Source organism: Aptenodytes patagonicus, chromosome 1 (assembly GCF_965638725.1).
Source record: "Aptenodytes patagonicus chromosome 1, bAptPat1.pri.cur, whole genome shotgun sequence".
Classification (NCBI taxonomy): Eukaryota; Metazoa; Chordata; class Aves; order Sphenisciformes; family Spheniscidae; genus Aptenodytes; species Aptenodytes patagonicus.
The window spans coordinates 79,715,280-79,735,454 of record NC_134949.1 but is presented as its reverse complement, the minus strand read 5'-3'; the positions used below and the strand labels follow the sequence as shown (position 1 = coordinate 79,735,454).

Here is a 20,175-nt window from a genome sequence, read left to right as displayed (position 1 = left end):
TCTTGGAGCGTTGCATTTTCTTCGTTTGGATGTTCAGGACTTGCTGTCTTCTGCACTGTTACTTTTGCCCCTTCCCGTTGTGCAAGTGGTAAAATCTTTGGGGATTAACAAAGCATTAAGCATTAGATGTTCTCGATTGCCCCAGCCTGAAATGAGTAAGAAAGAAGCTCGTTTCTGCTCTTGAGAACTGTTACTCTGCTTTCTTTTCTTTATGGCTGCCGGAAGCTAGGGAGACTGTGTAAGCGGTGCTGGCTTTTTAAGTAGAAGGAAGTAAGAGATGTCCAAAATGTGGAATAATGCCAACATCCTAAGCGCATGCTGTTGTGTGGTTTTTTTTTTTTTTTTTAAATTACTGGGAAATTTAGGTAGAAATGTGGCTCTCTACTGATAGCAACTGCATCCTTAAAAATGGAACATAGGCTTTTGGTTTTCTCAATCATTGTAATTGGGGGGGTGTGGTGATGGGGAGATGTTGAGATGATTTTTGGTAACCATTAATTGTATCCTCGTGCAAGAAGTAGCTCCCATTTGTGCGCATAAAGTGGCTAGCTCCAGAACTATAAACAGAATTAAGGTAGGGCTAAACAGCATGGTAGTGGCCGATAGCAGAAAGTAGTTGGATGACAGGCGCTCTCATGATCTCAGCAGTTCATGGTGCATTGGAAAGATGATTTACGCTTGTCATGACAAGTCTGTCTTGATTTTATTCTCTCCCCCCCCCCCATTTACCAAACTGTCACAAACCAATGAAGAGAAGAATCGATTTGTGGCCTGGCTTTAGGATAGTGCTTTTAGGCTAGATCTAAAATAAGTTCTACATATGTCATCAGGCAAACACAGATTACTTCTGCTCTTAAATCTTTCAAGTGGAGGGGGATTTTTAGAGATCAATCTCTACAGTCATTCTCTTAGCATGTAAGAACGAGCTCTTCTCTTTCTGGTAAAAGGCAGCCCTAGCGCCTCCCTCTGAGCTGATTCAGCTCACTGGCCTTGCAAGAAGAAAGCATTTTTGCTGAACTGGCTGGTAGCAACGCGACAGGCTTCAAAGCCGGCTGGAGGAAGGGGCGGAGTAGGCGCACTCCCCCTTCTAGCAGCAGTGAGGCCGTGCGCGGGATTTTCTAGGCAGGAGTTCACCTGCAAGCAACTGACTGTAAAATTCATTTTATTAATAGTGTTACACGCTCAAAGTGAAAGTGATACACACGAGACGCTTATCTCCCATTCATTTATTCACATTTTCCATGGATTTTTGTACACTTCCTCAATGTATTAGAACTAATGAAAACATTGTTACGTGACAAGTTATGTGAAACTTAAGTATCCACTGAAAAATTCAGAGCAGTTTGAAATCTCTTAACAATTAACAAATCGTCACATTCAGCATTTTCATTGGATTTTTACTAGCTCATGCCACTTTAAATTGTTTAATGTCAGTTAATTTCTGCGCACAGGCACCAGCTACAAAATTTTAGCAAATGCAAATAAGTTAAGGCATCAGAAAAAAAGTCTTTAAGGACATTTTAAATGTTACAGTGCTGCAAAGGGAGCTGAATTGAAGTTCTTAATAGAGAAGCATACCTCCTAATTGGTTTACGTTCTACAACATGTTCATTTGAACTGTAAATTTTAATTTAAACTTTCACATCCATCAACCAAAAGGGATTACAGGAACACGCTGTTGTGTTCCCAAAAAGATAATTTTAAGTACATTACAAAAAAACCCCCTGCATATAGCAATTTAATATTTAAAAATAAAATTCAAACCAACTGTAATAATCTCCCTTACAGATGATTCTGATAATTAAAAGAAGCAGAGATCTTGATTTTCTGTTTTGGGGAGGTGAGAGGGAAAGATTTCTAAGCAGCTGAAACTTCAAAATTACAGCAGAGGGAAGAACGCGTGATCCATAAGACACTCCAGCACCTATGTACAGCTGAAACAGTGAAGGCATTAACTCAAATTAGGGAGGAAACTTGCATCTTTAACATCGGGTATCTGATATCCAGCTGTTAAATATATTCAGTATCTACCACGATACAGGAACGAACGCCTCATCGAGTTGGAATTCTGATCAGAATTCCTTCCTTGTATAGCATGTGCCACTTCGTTATGAAGGCATTAGTATATTGATTTCTATGCTCCCCGCTAACTTTTGAACTCATTTTAGGCCTTTTTTTCTATGTAATAGTCTCTGGCCTCTTACAGTATTTATGTATTTTAATATTTCTTAACTAGAACCTGAAGCATCATCAAAAACTTGTTTTTGCAACAGTACCGGAGAAGGGTTGTGCTTTATAACTGAACACCAAGTGAAAAGTGTATGACTGGCTGACTTTTCCTGCTTCATAGTCCAGGTAATTGCAGGGTCACTATGAACGATGTTGATTAAAACCTCTAATTTGCAGTAAAATTCTTCCCTCTTCTTTTAGTGGCAGCTTTCCCCGTGTGAAATGTTTGAAGTTGTATGTTTATGCATATATTTGACATTCTAATTAACACGAGATTCCAATTACATACCTTCCCCTAGCTTTACTGATAAATACGTACGTTGCTAAAGAATTAAGGTGTCTCTCAATTAGTCTTTCCCACAGCTAACCGAAGAGGTTACTTGCTAGCATGGGTATTCTAAGGTTTAGTTTTTCCAACACAATTTATTATTATTCTACTTATTTTTCCTTACGCTCTGTGCTCGCCCTCAGGATGTCCACCCTTGAAAACATGACGGGGGCGCACTAGCCGTTATTCAGTTTGCCAGCTTTAGAACCGGGCCAAATACGTGCGTGCAAAAGCCCCAGGCCGCCTCCCTTCGGAGGCAAATCCTAAGGATCCACAGGAAGTTCAGTTTGTCTCCCACTTGTTTAAGTTACTTGGTCCGCATTTCAATGGATGGAGAAACAGTTACGTATCGGTGAGCTTTCGGAAGTAAACACACACACACAAACCCAAGACCGCCGGTACAATCTCTCCAGAGTTGCTCTTGAAGTGGGATGCGTAACAAATGCGCTTACCACATCCAGCGCTCTAGTCTATAAACCCTTCCTGCACAGAGACACGTTTAAGACACTACAGTCAAACGACAAATGCAAAATTAACTGAGCCCTTGGATATTAAACCTAAGCCTGTAATAAACTTTCAGGCAATGTTCTGCTTTTCATTCATACACAATTAACATGCAAGCCTTCGGCTTTTGGCCTCCAATTTAGGTATCGGCAAGACTTTTTTTTTTTTTTTTTTAAAGAAAAGCACATTATTTTGAGGAACATAACGTCAACTTTCAATGGTTAAGTACTGAGCCAGATGCAAAAAAAAAAAAAAAAAAAGGCACCAGTTTGTATTTCAAATAATATTTGAAATCGTATCTAAGCTTCCTTTACACTTGAGTCTTAAAAATGCAATTCCTGTGACCTCAGTGTAGCTGAGATGTGAGCAAAGGCCTTTGTTTTTGAACTTTGGTCAAGAGGGCTATAGATCCTATAAAGTTTTTCCTCCTTTTAGTTAAGAGGGAGAAAAAAGGCCATAACCTGAATTGTGCAGTGAATGAGGACCAAAGGCAGCCGTTTGTTCCCCCCCCAGAGAGCAGCAGGTAGGATGTGCTGCATCTAATCAAATGGTGCTACTACTTTTTCCCCACCCACAGGATGCCGCTGTTGTGGATTTCCAGGTCCCCTGTGAGAACTGCATCATGCTGCTTTTTTTAAAGAACGGGATTTTTTCCTCTGTGCCGCATCAGCCAGAGAGAGGTTGCCATGTTTCTTCCATCTCCCCAGAGCTGGTCAGTGAGACAGTTCAGGGAGCAGCTCAAGTTTAATATTAACATCTAGCTCTTGGATAGTTTCCAGAGCTGGAAGTGAAGCAGAAAAACAATTAGGGAAGGAGTTTCCAGCAAACAAGATTTGCAAAAGAAAAGGATTAAATAACCAAACAAGGTGTGATAAAGTTGAGATGGAAACCAAGAACAGAATGATGTTCTGATCCACAAATTATTGCCATGTGGTTAATTCTAACACAGCTGAAAGCCAAGTTATAGATTAACCCAGTGCTCCCTACTTTTGCCACAGAAAGCTTGTCCTAAAGCTGCAAACTACTGGTTTACTTAATGTAATGCAGTAAAGCACTGTAGTTTTAGCACACGGGAAAAATAATTACTGACACGCACACACACTTACGCATGTATTCTTGGTAATGGCCAGAGGCAATATAAAGATCTATAAAAATCCTGAAATTTGTTTGTGAAAAGAGCTCTCTTCAGAAAAGTACTAGTAGCGAGACAAGTACAACATTTACGACTCCGCCTCTGCTGGGTTTCAGTTTTAGCCCACAGGACTAGAGAAGAATACCTCGGAGGGACCATAATGGAAGGGCAACCCTTTGCCTCTGACTTGTCAGAAGTCGCCGAATGCCAGCTGTGGTTGTGGTCCAAGATAAACAGTCTTCCAGTTGTCTGCTTGTACTATTGCACATCATCAGCTTGTTGCTACGGTAAGAACAGAACTGACAGTTCTTCTCTAAGAAACACTACTGTCAACAAGACTACGCAAGCAAATTTTCTTTTAAATATCTCGAGATGCAGTCTCCGAGTCCCAAAAGCACACGAGTCTGTAAGAGTTAAAACACAGTACAATATATATAATATCATTGTTGTTGGGGTACATTGTCACTGACAGTTTGAAAAATTAGTCTCACCAGAATATGACAGGCCAATTAAAATTAAAAACCTGGAGTCTAGAAACAGTTTCAACAGTTAAGCTTCAACATCCCCCCTTCTCAAAACAGGAGGTTGTTGCATTGCACCGCAGTCTGTGAGGAAGCTCTGGTACCATATTTTTGTACTCTGATTTCAGTCCATTCTGTCAAATCGACTGGTGTTAAAAACACGTGCTTTAACGTAAATCAATATGCTTTATCCAGAAGAGGTCCTGCATTTAGATGTTGAAAAATGAGGGAGCACAGTCCAACGCTTGTGTTCTATTAAAGCTTTTATTAGCTAGTTTAGCTTTTCCTCACAGAATTTTTCCAGAATTCCTATAACAGTTCTTAATACCAGAGTAAAGAGTTAAGTGTTCAAGTGAAGTTATGGAAGAAAAAAAGAGCAGCAGCAGTTTGGCAATAATTCCTTAAATCACTGACTGCAACTTATTTAAGCCTCCTTTTTCTCCAGTAAGATTTTGTGCAACTCATCTGCATCCTCACTTGTTTTCACCCTTATTAACATAGTGACAGGAACAGCTGGATTCTTCTCATCAATCGGTGGATTAGGAACACAAACTATAAGAACGTTGTTTTTTCCGGTTCTTGTACATGGCATCTTAGGTGGAATTAGAACATTCAACAGTATGTTTCCTGCATACGAGGAGGAAAAAAAATTGCAATTAGCAATTTTTCAGCTTTTACTGCAATACAGATGTTAGTATACTTACTAAATAGGGATTTAAGTTTGTGTTTGGAAGGAAGGCAATTCACAAATGTCATATATACTTGTCTCATTCTTCCCTAAGCATCTGCTCATGGCCACTGTTCTCACGGATTTCTTTCCCCATTAGGAATGAGGAAGTCTCTGGAAATACCGCGTGCTCCTTTTAAAAAAAGGGAGGAGTCTGAAGAATATCAAATTATAGTAGGGACATGCAGGAAAAAGGGAAGAGGACGAGGGAGAAGCAGCAAATGAGGACTCGAGTCGTAGTGCTTAGTTTATGCTTATGCCAGCTGCTCATTCTGACCATCAAGCACAGTTCATAAGCAGAAGCAAAAAGTTAGCTTTAACACACATACAGACATGTTAATCTAAATTTGGACAAACTGTGGGAGAATAAGTAGTTTGTATCCTCAAATCGTACAACACATCTGATGTGGTCTACCACCGGCTTACTAATAACAGCCGTATGTCAACTTGTTAAATTATGTAGCGAGTTTGACAGCCCCAGTATTAGTGGTCTATTAAAACGGTTGCAAACAAACTCAAATCTGCTTCCACGGAAGATGCACACATTTTGTAAACCTGGTAAATAGTTCAGAACACGGTAGTAGTGTTTAGGGAAAAGTCAGTCTTCGCCTTCCTTTCCAGTTCAGTTTTTCAACACAGTGAGATTTTAGGAAAGGATTATAGCACTGTGTGAAGATAGCAAAAAGGAAAGCGTGCATCACTATGACTGCAGCAGCTTCTAGAAACCAACGCTTGGAAACACCAAGCTGAAATGTCTTAGTGTACGAGCTGAAGAAAAAGGAAAGATTTCCTAATACCTCACCTCAGATGAAGGTAGAGGGAATGTAAATCAACATCAGGAAAATTAGCATCAGCTGAGTGAAAAATCAAGACTTGTGTTAAAGAGCAGGTAACTTGGAGAAATCAAGTTTTCATCTGCTCTATTCGACACATTCAAATCCCCAAGGAAATGCTGAAAGCACTGACAGCTCTGCCATACGTCTGCCTTCAGTTTTATTGCTAAGACCTGCCCTTTATCTGGCAAACCCTGTCTCCGCTGAAAGAAGTTGATGATTTAGAAGTGACTAACACAGGAGTCCCAATCTCACCAGGTATTTGAAAACTGCCCCTATTGGGCCTGCAGAGGCTTCATACAGACTTGCTAGAGTGCATTATAAACTGAAAGTGAGGCGAGATTTACCAAGGGCCTGCATGACTTTAGTCCTCAGGTCTCCTATAAGCATAATATTTATTCTATTTTATGGAAGTTGCCAAGTGCATGTGAACCTCACATGCAAGCTTGTTGAAATCAGGTACTGAAGTGTAGCAAGGCTTCTCAACAATGAATTGGTTGCACAGTTTGAGTGTGTAAACACTCTTCAGCCAGAACATTACACCTTAAAAACTTTAATACATCAAGTACCCCCTAACTTCTAAAAGCAAAGAAATGGTTGCATTTTTTTCTCTTTAGTTAGCTGTATGTGTTAACGTTCATCTCAAAAGATATTGAGGAACTATCACGCTACAGGTTACTCTTAATTCTGTAGAGTCAACCTACCGTTTGTGATCCAACTGAAGTTAGCTAAAACACAGTTCAACAGCTGGACTTCGGTGTGCGTTTTAAGAGCAACGCATATAGCAAAATCCTGCATGCCTGATCTATAGAATGCTCCCCTTTACCCCCAAGTACAACGGATGTCTGCCCACATGGCCAACTATTTACGTATTCAGGATGAACTGCAGACAAATGACAGTTGGCCTGCATCTTAGCACAAAATTTGTTCCTCTTCATTTATCACACCTGATACATGTATCAGTACATGTACATTGTGGATCTTAAGCCATGCTTCAAACCACTCAACAAGTCGGGGATGGAGAAAAGCTATTAAAAAAAGGGGTGGGGGGGAAAATACCCAAACATACACCATAACCTTTTACTTCTTTGCACTGCTTCATGTGTACTATTTTGTAATACTCATTAGAGGCATCCAATTGCTTGTTCAATACTTGAAATTATTCAAAAAAAACAAAGTAGAAAGGTTTTCACTAATCGTGTCTGTTATGGTGTGTAACAAAAAAAATCCTAATGCTTAGCAGGGAATTTCACATCAAGACTTGCTACTAGAAGAAATTTACTTACCTAAATTGGTATCCGCTCGAACTAGGAGTTGAGTTTTTTCATTTCCTGCTGGTTTTAAGTGTAATGTTCCTACACCTTTTTCTTTAAATTCATTATCCTTTTTGTAGAACAGTTTGCACCTGTGGAAAAACCCCCACACTTGTTGGTGCAGATATGTAGAGATTAAATACAAAGATATCTCCCAAATACACACACATATATATATGTATACATCTGACTCACAGTAAGCCAACAGTTTAACAATAATCAGGAGTTAACATGTTGTGAGTAGCATAAATCTTTGTTCTTCTTGACCTTGTTTCATGTGCTAACAGCTAGTACTTCCAGTTCAGAAAGAGAAAGTTAATTATTTCTTTCAGTATTGAAATGACAAACATATTACTTTCAGGGAAAAGTAAAATGCACAACCACCTCAGGGTCTATAAGGAGTAATAACTGCAAGCTACTGTTTAAAAACACTAATTACAAAACCAAAAGAACTTGCTGTATCATTCTGAAGTTATAATAGGACTTTTATGTAAAATTTAAAAACGTTTTTTAAGTGAAGCTCTAATAAACCTAATGCCATTCTTCATATACGAGCACGTACCTTCTCTCAGATAAAGCAAATGACTTTTTGTAGAAAGACAGATTCTGTGCTAAGTGTTAAGTAGTCAGGCAATTACTTGGACTACTGAACATGCTTTGAAAAACTGCTTCTAGGTAGTCTCGCTTTGAACTTAGAAGTACAACTTGTTCACTCCTTCATACAACAATCAGCATTTTCCAACTGAAGAGTCTTATTTTAGGCTATGCAAATAGCTGAGCACCTGACTCACACTTTTCAGAAGTAGTGTACGTTATTTCTGTGGTACAAGCCCTACAGTTTAAACTTACAAAACCTGATGAAGGCAGAAACATCATCTTCATTTGTTAAAAAAAAAAAAACCACAACCTGATCACAAGTAGAACACAAACTAGCTATCTGTGCTGTGTCCAAGATACACAAGAATTTTAGTAAGGTCTTACACATTTTTGTCTGTAATTAACTTTTTTACAATTGGAACTTCATATTCTGCATGGCTTCCTAAAAAGTTTTATTAACTAGGAAATCAAGAACATAGACAACATTAATTATGCACTGCCGCGATGAAGAGTAGCAGTACATAGGTATGAATTTTATTCTCAAAGTTACAATTCTCTTCACTATTCAAAGTTAAAATCACTTACTTCTTTGAGTAGAAAGCATCATCCTCTTTTATTTCATTAACAATGACTTTTGGTGGCTCTTCTTCCTCCTCTTCTCCTCCTTTAAATAAAAAGTTTTAGTACATTAATGTTGTGAGCATATAATCTGGAAGGTATTTTTGGCATTGTATTAGAACTAGTTTATGCATGCTGTATTTGACATATACATGTGTAGCCTGTCAATGATTTAAATGTATTTTAGCTATCAGTGTGGGCTCTGAAGCAGCTTCAGCTACAGAAAAAAAGTCTTACTTTCTTTTCATTCAGCCACACCCCTCAAGCAACGTTATACTCCTCTTCAATTTACATGGGATGAAAATACACCACCACCACCACCCCCAAACAATCAAAACCAAAAATTGCAAAGCTGAACAAGTCAAAACCTTTTCTCGGGGGAAAACAGTTATAACATTTCAAAGAATAGTCTCCACAAATGGGTTCAAGTAAAGCAAAATAAATCTTCCAACCACCAACTTTAATTTGGGGGAAGGGTAATCAGTTGCAGGAATGACAGCCAAGAGACAGTGGCAGGATTATTTTCAGTCCCTCAACTGCTAGGATTTCTATAAGCTTACTGTACCCAGCTTAGCTAAATAGCAGAGTAAAACTGTCAGGTAGTATGCAACTTTATTGGCCTTACAGTCTTGTAAGAAAGATGTATGAAATTGTTCCATATCGTACGCGTTGTACTGAGGGATCTCTTGATAAACCTACTGGGCAAAGCAGCAGGATTGAAATGTCCTGCAGGCTCAAAGATGAACATACCAGTTGCTTTAAATTTAATTACTTCCAGTCTTGTATTCAGCTAAAAAATTTTTTTCTATTACAGAAAGTATAAATCTGACAAATACATAGGTTTTGATAACCATATACTTTTAGTTATACTTAAACACTATGCAAGACAGATTATTTCTGGATTAGTGGCACAGTTTGGTACTTTCAAATTCAAGAACAATTATGATCTAGTTCAACTTAGTATTATTTCATCTTTGCAGTATTCTTAAGTCACACACATTCACAGCTTAAAAATAATAATTTAAAATAGAATTTACCTTTATCATCGCTATTGCCACTTTCTGTCTGAGCTTCCAATACATTGGTGGATACTGCAGTGACAGACTTAGCCGGGTTTGCATCTTTTCCAAACAAACCTGAATTCCCAGGAGAAAATGAGAAACTGCTAAGCGTTCCTGAACCAAGGGAACCCAAAACAGAACTGTCGACACTCTTGCCAAAATTAAATGAGACGGTTGATGTAGCTCCTAACAATGGGTCTTTTTTTTCAGATGCAGCTTCGGGTTTTTTGTCCGAGGGATCCTCAGTTTTGTTGTTGTTGAACAAAAAAGTTGATCCTTGCTGTACCTTTGAATTCCCAAACGTAGAAACAGGCTGAGAGCCAGGTGTCTTGTTGCTTTCATTTTCAGAGCCACTGTCACTACTGCTTCCATGTTGCTGTTCAATATTTGCTAAATACTTCTCATAGTCTCTAAAGATGGGTGTCAGGTCGCATAGTGGGTTTGTGTTTACATGCTTAACTATCCAGTCACGCACAGAACAGTTTAAAGCTGCTAACTGTTTGTGGTAAACACTAGAGCTACAAACTTTACTCTGAGCATAGCCAGATGAAGATGGTTGACTGCCACCATTAGCTTTTGGGCTTGCAGCCTTTTTCTCAGTAAACGCAGTAGTAGTAGGACCATTTGACATTGTTGATCCTATTAGAAGAAAAATATGGTTTAGAACTTTTTTTCCCAGAAAGCACAGTTCTCATAAAAACCTAAACTAAATGTTCTCAATATTTCTTTATCAAATCACTCATTCTTGCTCAGTTAGGTACCTTGTCTTTTATCACAACGCGACACTGTGTACCAGATACTGTGGTACACGTAAACAGACAATACTGTGAAACAGACCTAAGCTCGCTAAGTTTAGACAAGTAAGTTAGTTCAGGGATAGACAAAGCAGATAGAGCACACAGTTGTATAAAAAAATCCAAAGAAATCTTACAGAATAATATTAAAAAAATAAAAGTTTTGTATTTCACCAAAACCCCCAAAATCTTAATTCAAGCTTTACCAAGCTGCAACAGTTATTAAAACAAAATATCTAGTTATCTCTTACTACTTGTGCTTTAAAGAACTCTGAACACACTAGCCCATGATTTTGCACATTTTTGAGTGGTTTCCATATAAAAACCATAATAAGCAAATTAAGAAAATCCTCATTAAATATTTAAGTTTCTCCTAATTTAGTTAAGCTCACTGAAATCTAAGCTACTCTAAACTTTAAAATCCACTATTTCTATTCTGTGGCATGCTCACTCAAACACTGTGGCATGGTTAACATTTCTGCATCGCCAACACAAAGGCATAGAACTAATATTCTTCAGAGACTACTAAAGCATGAGACTACGAGTCATAATTGCCAAAATATTTCAAGCGTCTTACATTTATACCTACATTTTAAGAGATAGAATTCTAGTAAGACTGTTTGCAATATAAGATGTACAGGGAAAAAAGGTTAATACTTTAGCTCTGCAGCATGTATTTACCAAGAACTGCAAAAAATACAGAAACAAGACCTTAAAAAAAAAAAAAATCACACAAAGAAACTGCAGTCCTACTAAATGGACATTTTCCATTAGCATCTTTTTTTTTAATTAAATTCAGATAATTGGGACAATTATTTAACTGGAACATGTTACCAGCTGTTTTATACTATTCTGAGTGTCATATGCCAATGTCTTCTATTCCCATTTGTGCCTATAAAGCTTTTACCTCCAGTATCAGATCAAATACGAATTTAGTTTCCACCTCTTAAAACTGCATGCATTTGATAACTTGTCCCTCCAGCAGTCTAAAATCTTTTTAAGAAATCTTACAAAGAGGAAGAAAATCTCAAAACCTTAGAAGAGAACCACAGGGTTGTTGGAATTTGTTTTTTCACTATTAAATTAACCCTACAGATTTTATGGCTGAATTTGTTGATAAATATGTATGCTTATTTAAAACTTACCAAATGCCGATTGTGTTTCGGAGGTGGTCTTTAAACTGCTGAAAGAAGGAGTGCTAGAGACACTACTGCTTCCATTAGACAGCCCTTCTAAAGGCTTTATTCCTGCACCATTACCAAATCCGCTGAAGCCACCTCCTCCTTTTCCAGAAGGCAATATAAAGCCTTTAAACCCTTTAAAAGCTCCTCCACTTTCAGACTGAGGAGAGGAAGGAGAAAAAAGAAAAAGGGAAGGGGGGAAAAAAAAAAAAAAAAAGAGACAACCAGTTACATACACCTCCACAAAAATCCTATCCCCACTTAATATTCCATTTATTTTACCCTGGTTCAGTGTGTCATTTCATGCATTATTCTAAGTCAGCTATGTAAACAAAGTTAATAGCTTTCTTATGACACATATTGCTACTACTTTTAATGGACTCAGATGTTCGGTATGAAAATAAACTAGATCTAGGAAGTGGATACATAAAAATTGTTCAGAGCAGTGGATGTGTTTGACTACCTATTTAGACATTCATAGCATCTTGCTTTCTTTAAATAATTACATGGCAATATATAATTGCTGGCTTATTTTCAGCAACTTTTAGCATTTACAACTGCAGTTAAGAGTCCAGCACTTCAAGCCACTCATCAAAACAGCATACTTTGTAGTCACCTATGTAACGTTTAAGTGATTTACCCAAAATATTCCAATGTGACTGATGGGAGAAGCAAAGATAGACTGTACTTGATAACATAGTGTGTGCTTTCTGCAGCCTCTTCGTTACCTAGTTCTGAACGCTATCTTTACAACCATATTATTTTACGGTATAGTTTCTTACATGTTTTTAAAAGATATAGTGTAATTAACATGCAAATAGGCACTGCCACTTTTAGGTACTACATATCATGTCTTTTGAGGCAATGAGCACTTATTACTGGAAGTGGGCTTTCAGTGTCTCTGGAAAGCCATCAGAGGACAAGGAGAATTGCTTCTGAGTTTCATGTGGTTTTGCCACTGAAGAAATATCAAAACTTACCAATTTTAGGTTCCATTCCAGTATCTGGCCTTGTGGGTACGGGCTCTTTTTGTTCCTCTTTGTGCTTTACCTTTTCCAGTTCAGTCCTCTGTTTCTCATTTCTAGGTAGCTATTTTTATTCTGTTTCTCTTTGATCAGTCCTACCTACCTCTCTCTCTGGACATTCAAGTTAAACTGCAGTCTTTCTTTCCAGCGTTCTGCTTGCTCCATTTAGGAACATCAATAAACTTCAAGTTTATCTTTTTGTAAATATTTCACAGGTTTCTTATGCAGCCTCAGCTGTCCTGCCATCTCTTCTGCTTTTTAAACTTTGCCCCGCCTATCCTAGCTCTTCTTCCAGCTTTGATCTCTAACAGCTGACTCCTACCCTCCTGACTATTTCTTCTACAACATCTGGTCCCCCTTCTCAGCCAGTTCTGTTTTTCCCATTCCATTTGCCCCTGAATCCCTCCTGTTCAAGTTGTGGTTTACTTCCTGCACCACCTCTTCCCGGTACAATCCTTTAATTAACTGCATTCTCTACCACCTTTGTGGTTAAAACTACTGTAGGCCAAAGCGGGATAGGACAGCTTCCTCATTTACATTGCTTGGACAGCAGATGGAAAATCAAAAGCACAGGAGAAAAATCTAGCCCCTAATTGTGCCTAGTCCCATTCAATCCAAAAGCAATTTGAGTGATAGGTAAAGTTTCTGTCCTATTTCTAACACGGCGCATGCCCTGTTGAAAGAACATTTCATAGAAAGATATACATGACAAAGCATCTGTCAGGGATTTTTGAAAGGACTATAATTTGGTTGGACTGGGTTAATGCTTTCACAGGGACTAAACCTGTAACGAAGGCCAACTTCCTTTCAATTTTCAATTTGCAAAGAGTAGGTGGCACTAAAGCTCTTTACCAGGGCGGGGGGAGGGGAAGTAGCAGCATTCTTAACAAAAGACCTGTAACACTTCTCCCTAACAAATCTTTTTCATTCTCAGATCAGCTTAATATTTTGCCTTTTACTTATTTAGCATCTGCCTTAGACATCCCCCAGCCCTCCAGTACAGGTAACTAGTAACTTTTCATTTCCAGGCTTCCACCTCTGCAAAGAATGAAACTGGACCAGTTCAAATACTACTTTACCCATCTGTAGAAGACACTGTGTCTGAAACACTCTGCATTTATACTTCAAAAAATACACATCTCTCTTCACCTAATCCATACCAGTATTACCCATTTTTCATTCTAGCCTTACTCTTGCTACAGAACAGTAAGTAAAAACTAATTTGCATGTATGAGCTGACTAGTTGCATATACCTTCTAGATGATAGCTTTATACAGTATTATTACAAGCCCAAATAAATAAAAACCTGAGCACGAATGTCATTATTTTGCAACTGAGTCAAACTACAACACTAATGCTCAGTGATTACATTACCTCTGATCCAACATTTCGGCGTTTTGCTTTTTTAATAGCTCTGTTCTTCAGAACTTCTTCGCTAGCTACTGAGAACGTTCCCACCTTTAAGAAGAAGTTATGAAACATTAGTGAAATTCTCGGAATGCATAAAGTCATCATATTCTGAAGAGATGGCCGAGATCAGCTTTTGAACACACCTGTAACACTTCTCCCTAACAAATAAGGGAAGAAGTAAAAAAAAAAAAAAAAACACCCAGAAAATATAGGACTGTGATTAGCTTGCCAGCTACTTGGACAATTAGTTGATACTTTCAAAACTCTGTCTTTCTTGTTCTGCATTACATTTCCCTTCGTGCAATCTCAGTTTTATTATGACAAATAATTCAAGTAATTCAGTTTCGAGAAGGTATATTGAGATGTATGCTGTAAATAAATCTCCTGCAGTCTGCTGTAGTTCAAGTATTAGCAAAGGCAGCTAATGACTCATTACTACCCTGTAATAAATGAGGAAATTAAGTTTTCTTATATTCAAATTTCTGGAAGAGTACTGTCAGTTTTCTTTCTCACATTTTATAGGCCTAAACATTTAATACTTTTAGTAGCACAGAAGCTAGCACGGCTTGTTTAGAGATAATACATGAGCCATAAGTAAGTATGAGACACTCAACATTAAAATCTCTTTTTACAATCAGATGAAACGTATCATTTGACTGTTTGCGTAATTCTTCTGGCTGCATAGGGACATTCAGCTAAGCACTCCAAATTATCATATTTCTGAAATTAACTATTACTGACCTTTAAAAAAAAAAAAAGACGAGACGTGAAGAAAATCTCTCTCAAGAAATCAAAACTGCTTTTCTTATGAACCCAATAAATACCCATCACACATTTGAAAAGTTCAGAAGCATTATGCATTTTAACAAGCCTGGTGTTCCCTTTAGAAATGTAAAGTTCCTTTCCCCTGAGTTGCTGATGTCATTTTAACTGTTAAAAGCTGCTTTGCCATATGGTCTACATATATTGGAAGCTTTATTAAAAAAAAAAAAAAATCACTTATATAAAATTATCTTTAATTGCTACACTTTTAACCAATTTTACTGTAGATTTTACCCACAAGATAAATAGCACATGCAAATAACTACCCTACTACCTGCAGGGGTGGGGGTGGGGAAGGATCTAATGTCTATCTTACCTCCTCAGCTTCATCCTCCTGATCCCAGTTTCTGTCAGTCAGTTCCTTCTCTGCAATTCTCTTTGCCATTTTTCCACACCTGGGGGGGGGGGGAATGCATAGAATCAATTGCACAGAAATTAAATTCTAAGCAACAGTGATCTTCAACTTGTATTACTTAGAACAAATAGTGGGAATCGGAGTTCGTATAGAAGTAGGTCAAAATTGGAATGACAGTTGAAAACCAAGTGTTTCTAACAACTGTTGTGGCAACAACAAGCAACAGCACTTGAGATTAAAGTTGTGGTGATAAGCCATATTTGATCTTAAATTTAAGCAACAATAGAAACATGCAGTTCAATTATGGGATAAGTTTTCTTTAGCAGCAATGCTGGCTAGAGAAATTCCTTTCAGTCCCATAACCCATACACCTGGTCAGCACTTACTCTGAAGGGCTGCAAAAACCAAAAATATGGAAGAAAGATCTGGTTAAAACATTCCATATTCCACTCCATCTTGCCTCAGGATGCCCATGTAAGCAGCAAGAGGAAAGTAAGTTGCTTTATAGCATCTAAAATAAATACTGATGAGGACCTACTAAAGCAACTGGACAGAAAGCTTGGCTAAGAATGAAGACAATGCTCTCCTACAAAAAACAGGATCAGTAGAATATTACTAATTAGAAATTCAAAAAAGTCTATTACAAATAAATTGGATTATTTTTCCTACAAAGGACACAAAGCGTATCATGGATTTTAGAGCAATTACTGTAAGCAGCCAATCATCATTTTGCTAGTTATCTCTGCAATGTAAAGGAAAACCAACTTTGAAGAAGGAATGTCTGTAATAGTTTTAACTTCTGATTTCCATTTTACTGAAGTACAACTTATCAGGTGTGTGCAAAACCAACAAATGAATCCAGCTATGATATTTTGTATCTGAAAGACTTGGCAAGCAATCACATTACTCAAATTTTATGAAAAAAAAGGGGTTTTTTACTAACTATGACTATATCATCTGACACTAAATATGAAAAGTTTTCAAAGAAAAGATGTAGTTTTGTAGCAATTTAAGTCTCAAGCAAGCACAAATTTGAAACTCTTGATCGCAAACCTAAGAGGGTTTTTTTTGAAGACCTGCCCAGATAAAAAAGAAATTCCACAAACAGTTGAATTTCGAGCCAAAAATGATAACAATACATGGTTACAGAACATCTTGTTTAGCCGATGAAATATTTTTAAATGGAACAGTAAATCCAGCTGCACAGCAGTCTTAAGAGATCACACGTCAAAGCCATGACTTTTGGTCTGACACACTTCACAAATAAGGTCAAGTTATTAGGATCTTTTGGAAGTACAGTGACAAAAGATTGTTTTGTGTAAACACTTTAAAACACCCTAATCCACACCATCCTGAAAGCAGAGGTCCTACCATGCCCTGCTTGATTCTCTGCAGACTAGGGAACTATTTAAATCTTACTTACTTACCCCATTGGGGGGGGAAACAAAACCAAAAGCTTTTTATGAAGTCATATTGGCTTCCCAGTCCGGTTTCCCACAAGGGTATACAAACACTTGCAACCAGAGGAAGACAAGAATGCATCTGTTTGGCAGCAGCCAAAGCTCAAAGGCTAGTAAGACCTAGAATTACACCATCGCATTCCACGGAAGATCAAATTACCACTCTTAACCCAGCATGACAAGCCCGACATTAACTAGAAAGCCTGTCCTCCACTAATAGAAGAGGGGTAAACCTGTTGGCCTTGGCTCCAGGTTCTTTGCACCTACCTGTGTTTACACGGTTTCTCTACATCAATACTGAAAACAGGAGCAGACAACAGAATCTAAGATACATGAAGACAGGAGCAAGAGAATTCTAGACACGTTTTCTAACCTGTGAAACGAGAAGCAACACAAAACCACCTCTATCTGATACTCACAACCTTCAAGAAGTTTTTGTAGCAAATGGTCTGAACAGGTTGAGATGGGAGTATTTTGAGAAACAGCTCTTTTTACTTAAAAAAACCCCCTCAATAGAGATGTTTTGTTGAACTACTAAAATCCACCTAGTAACTACAGCTGCCCTATTTAATGCAGCATTTTGAGAACAAGACTTACTTTTAACATTTGCATTCCACAATATCACCAATCTAGGCCACGTAAGGCCATAAGGCCACAAAACTTGCACTGTTGGAGTGCCCACTCTAAAACCAGGCGGCAAAAGAAGTCACAGGCATCTCAGCACACTTGCAAGAGTTAAGACGCACACCTAGCGCTGCAGACACTTTTCAGTCCCGAGCTGTGTTACGGAGCAGGAAACGCCTGTGGTATTTCGGGGTGCGCAGAGGCGGCGGAAGCCAGGCTGCCGCCTGGTAGCTGACCCACGTTTCTCCTTTCCTGAGAAGATCTTCGGTTTCAGCGTAGGCTCTTTCGGTTTAGCACACAGAGTCCCGCTTGCTCCCTTTCCAAAGGCCTAGCTGCAGTCCCCTGTTAGCATCTGAAGTTCCTTCCTCCCACCCCACACACACTGCAGTGTAGCTCCGCGCTTTTAAAACAACTGGATGTATTTCTGCCCCCCCGCCCCGGTGCAGCTCGCCAAAATGCCATCGCCCCCCAGCACCGCGAACTAGGCCCTGCGGAGCCAGGAGGCTCCAAGGGTGAACTCCCTCCCTACTCGGCACCCCTCTGGCTTGCAGTCCTCCTGTTTGAGGCCCGCCGGTGACATTTGCAGCCAGATCATCCCTTCCCCTCGCCCCCGTTTGATCTCCACGCGTCTCCTTGAGGGAAGGCGATGCCAGCGGCCGGCCCGCGCCCGGGCGGGGAGCCACCCGCCCGCAGTGGGACGCACACACGCCCGGGCGCCCCGGAGAAGGCACCAACACGCCGGGAACGACCTCCCTCCGGGGACGCCGGCACGTCGGCCCGCCCTAAGCACCCCACCAGGGCCCACTGCCGGCCTCAGCTCTCCCCCGCGGCGTGTCCCGTCCCCCCCGCGCACGTAAAAGGCACCAGGGCGGGCGATCCCGGGAACGGCGGCGGGGGAGCGGAGCGGAGCGAGCAGGCACTTACCCCCACGGGGCGTCCCCTCGCGGGCGTGGGGCGGCGGGGTCGGGCGGCTCTCCCCCGCAGTGCTGGGCTGCGGGGCCGAGGCTGCGGCGGGCAGGAGGCGGAGTCTGGTCACAGGCTGCCCGGGCCCGGAGCCCCGCTCACCATCCCCCGGCCGGGCCCTCTGCCTCCGCGGCTAGCCGGCGTCGCTTAACCCGCCGTCAGGCCGCCGCCATTTTGTCCCTCCTGAACGACGGGGAATAAATTCTTTTAAAAAAAGAGAGAAGAACCGTCCGCCGCTGTCCCCGCCGCCGGCTCCACCGCGCATGCGCCCCCTCCTCCCGCGGCCGGCGCTGCGGGGGGGAAGAGAGGGGCGGAGCCGGCGGCGGCGGCCCCGCAGCCGGCCGCTGGGGCGCGGATCACGTGGCTGCCGCAGCCCAATGGGCGGGCTCGTCTTGCCAACGGCCGGCTGGGCCGCGCATGCTCCCTGCGGAAGGTATGGGTCTCGCGCCGGCCGTTCGAATTTTCGTCACGTGGACGGCGCCTACCTTCCCTTCCCCCCCCCCCCCTTCCGGCGCGTGCCCGCGTGAGGCGGGGGGGAGCCGCTGCCGCGGGGGCGGCTGTGGGCCGCCGCGCTTCACGGCCCGACACTGGGCTGCGTACGGTGGTGGAGGGGTGTCCAAGCCACGCGTGGCCGGGTGGCAGGGCGCATCCTGCGCTGGCTCTTACTCGCCGCCTTCGCCCGGCCGGGCGCAGCTTGCTGCTGACTCACGAGGCAGGGCCGGCTCCGGCCTGGCGCACGGCGGGAGTAAGCGGTTGTTTGCCAGGCGCTGTGCCCGGCTGACTTACAAAGCCTTAGTTCGCTTGTTGCCTCGCTCGTGGCCTTTTCTCCTTGCGGTATAATAGTACGTGGGATTAGCGCTAGTGTGAAGCGACTGGAGAGAAGGTAACGGCCTCTGCTGTAGTTACAGGCTGAAAACGGTGACTCCCGAGCCGTTTTGCATCGTGTACAGCAATCGTGTAGTACCTTGGAACCCTAACAGTAAAAACGGAGGCAGTCGGAGGAAGCCTAAGAGCTGCAGTTCTCACGCCCTGTCTTTAGGTGTTAGCTTACAGCTAAGAGAGGGTGCTGCGCTTGCAGGCTGAAACGCCTTGACCTAAATTTTAAAAAAAGGTTACTATTTATAGCGAACTTGCTTTTCTAAAGCATATAAATTCCTTACATGGCGGGAAAAACGCGCAAAAAAACCCCTTTAGCAGTAGGTAGCGGGCACTGATATTTATCATATCTGGGCCCCTAAGACTTGTGAGGCATGGACCTACTCCCAGGTTGTGTTACCTAGTTTTAACCTTCAAACAATGTATTTTCACTACATGTTTTCCTTCCTTATAAAATGTACAAATATTTTTAACGATTTTCAGGTAATAATTTGGAAAACTCATTTTACCTGTCCTGGGATTTCAGATACACTATTTTAAAATGTCTCACTGCATAATGGTGGCACAAACCAGTGTCACTGCCTTGAATTTAAAATTAAATGTTTCCTAAGTATCTATCACTTGCTCTCAAAAATAGGACTGTGCCATTAATTTATTTATTTTTTTTTACTGGCACTCAGCTGGTTCAGATCCCATTTATGTTTAGATCCCATCAGTGACTCCATGTGTTTTTAATATTCCCTTTAATATAGGAACGCAAAAACCGTTCTCTTTTAGCCTTTTGTTGCATTGTCTATCTGGT

The 20,175-nt window shown here is 40.7% G+C and overlaps 1 protein-coding gene across 5 annotated transcripts; it reads right to left on the bottom strand.

The window, feature by feature from the left end:
• Positions 1-1,213: 1,213 nt before the first annotated feature.
• NUP50 (nucleoporin 50) lies at positions 1,214-18,779 on the bottom strand. Of its 5 annotated transcripts, none has more exons than XM_076344174.1 (9): positions 18,459-18,779; positions 15,412-15,490; positions 14,238-14,321; positions 11,803-11,998; positions 9,840-10,502; positions 8,770-8,848; positions 7,561-7,679; positions 6,244-6,295; positions 5,222-5,341 (listed from the first exon to the last, which is right to left on the bottom strand). In XM_076344174.1, exons 2-9 carry the CDS (start codon positions 15,478-15,480, stop codon positions 5,308-5,310), a joined length of 1,296 nt encoding a protein of 431 aa, XP_076200289.1. In that variant the 5' UTR covers positions 15,481-15,490; positions 18,459-18,779; the 3' UTR covers positions 5,222-5,307. The 5 variants fall into 5 exon arrangements, with proteins under 5 accessions (XP_076200272.1, XP_076200281.1, XP_076200289.1 ...); XM_076344184.1 differs by lacking the exon at positions 5,222-5,341 and adding an exon at positions 5,986-6,106; XM_076344157.1 differs by lacking the exon at positions 6,244-6,295 and having other exon boundaries at positions 1,214-5,341; positions 18,459-18,776.
• Positions 18,780-20,175: the final 1,396 nt, after the last annotated feature.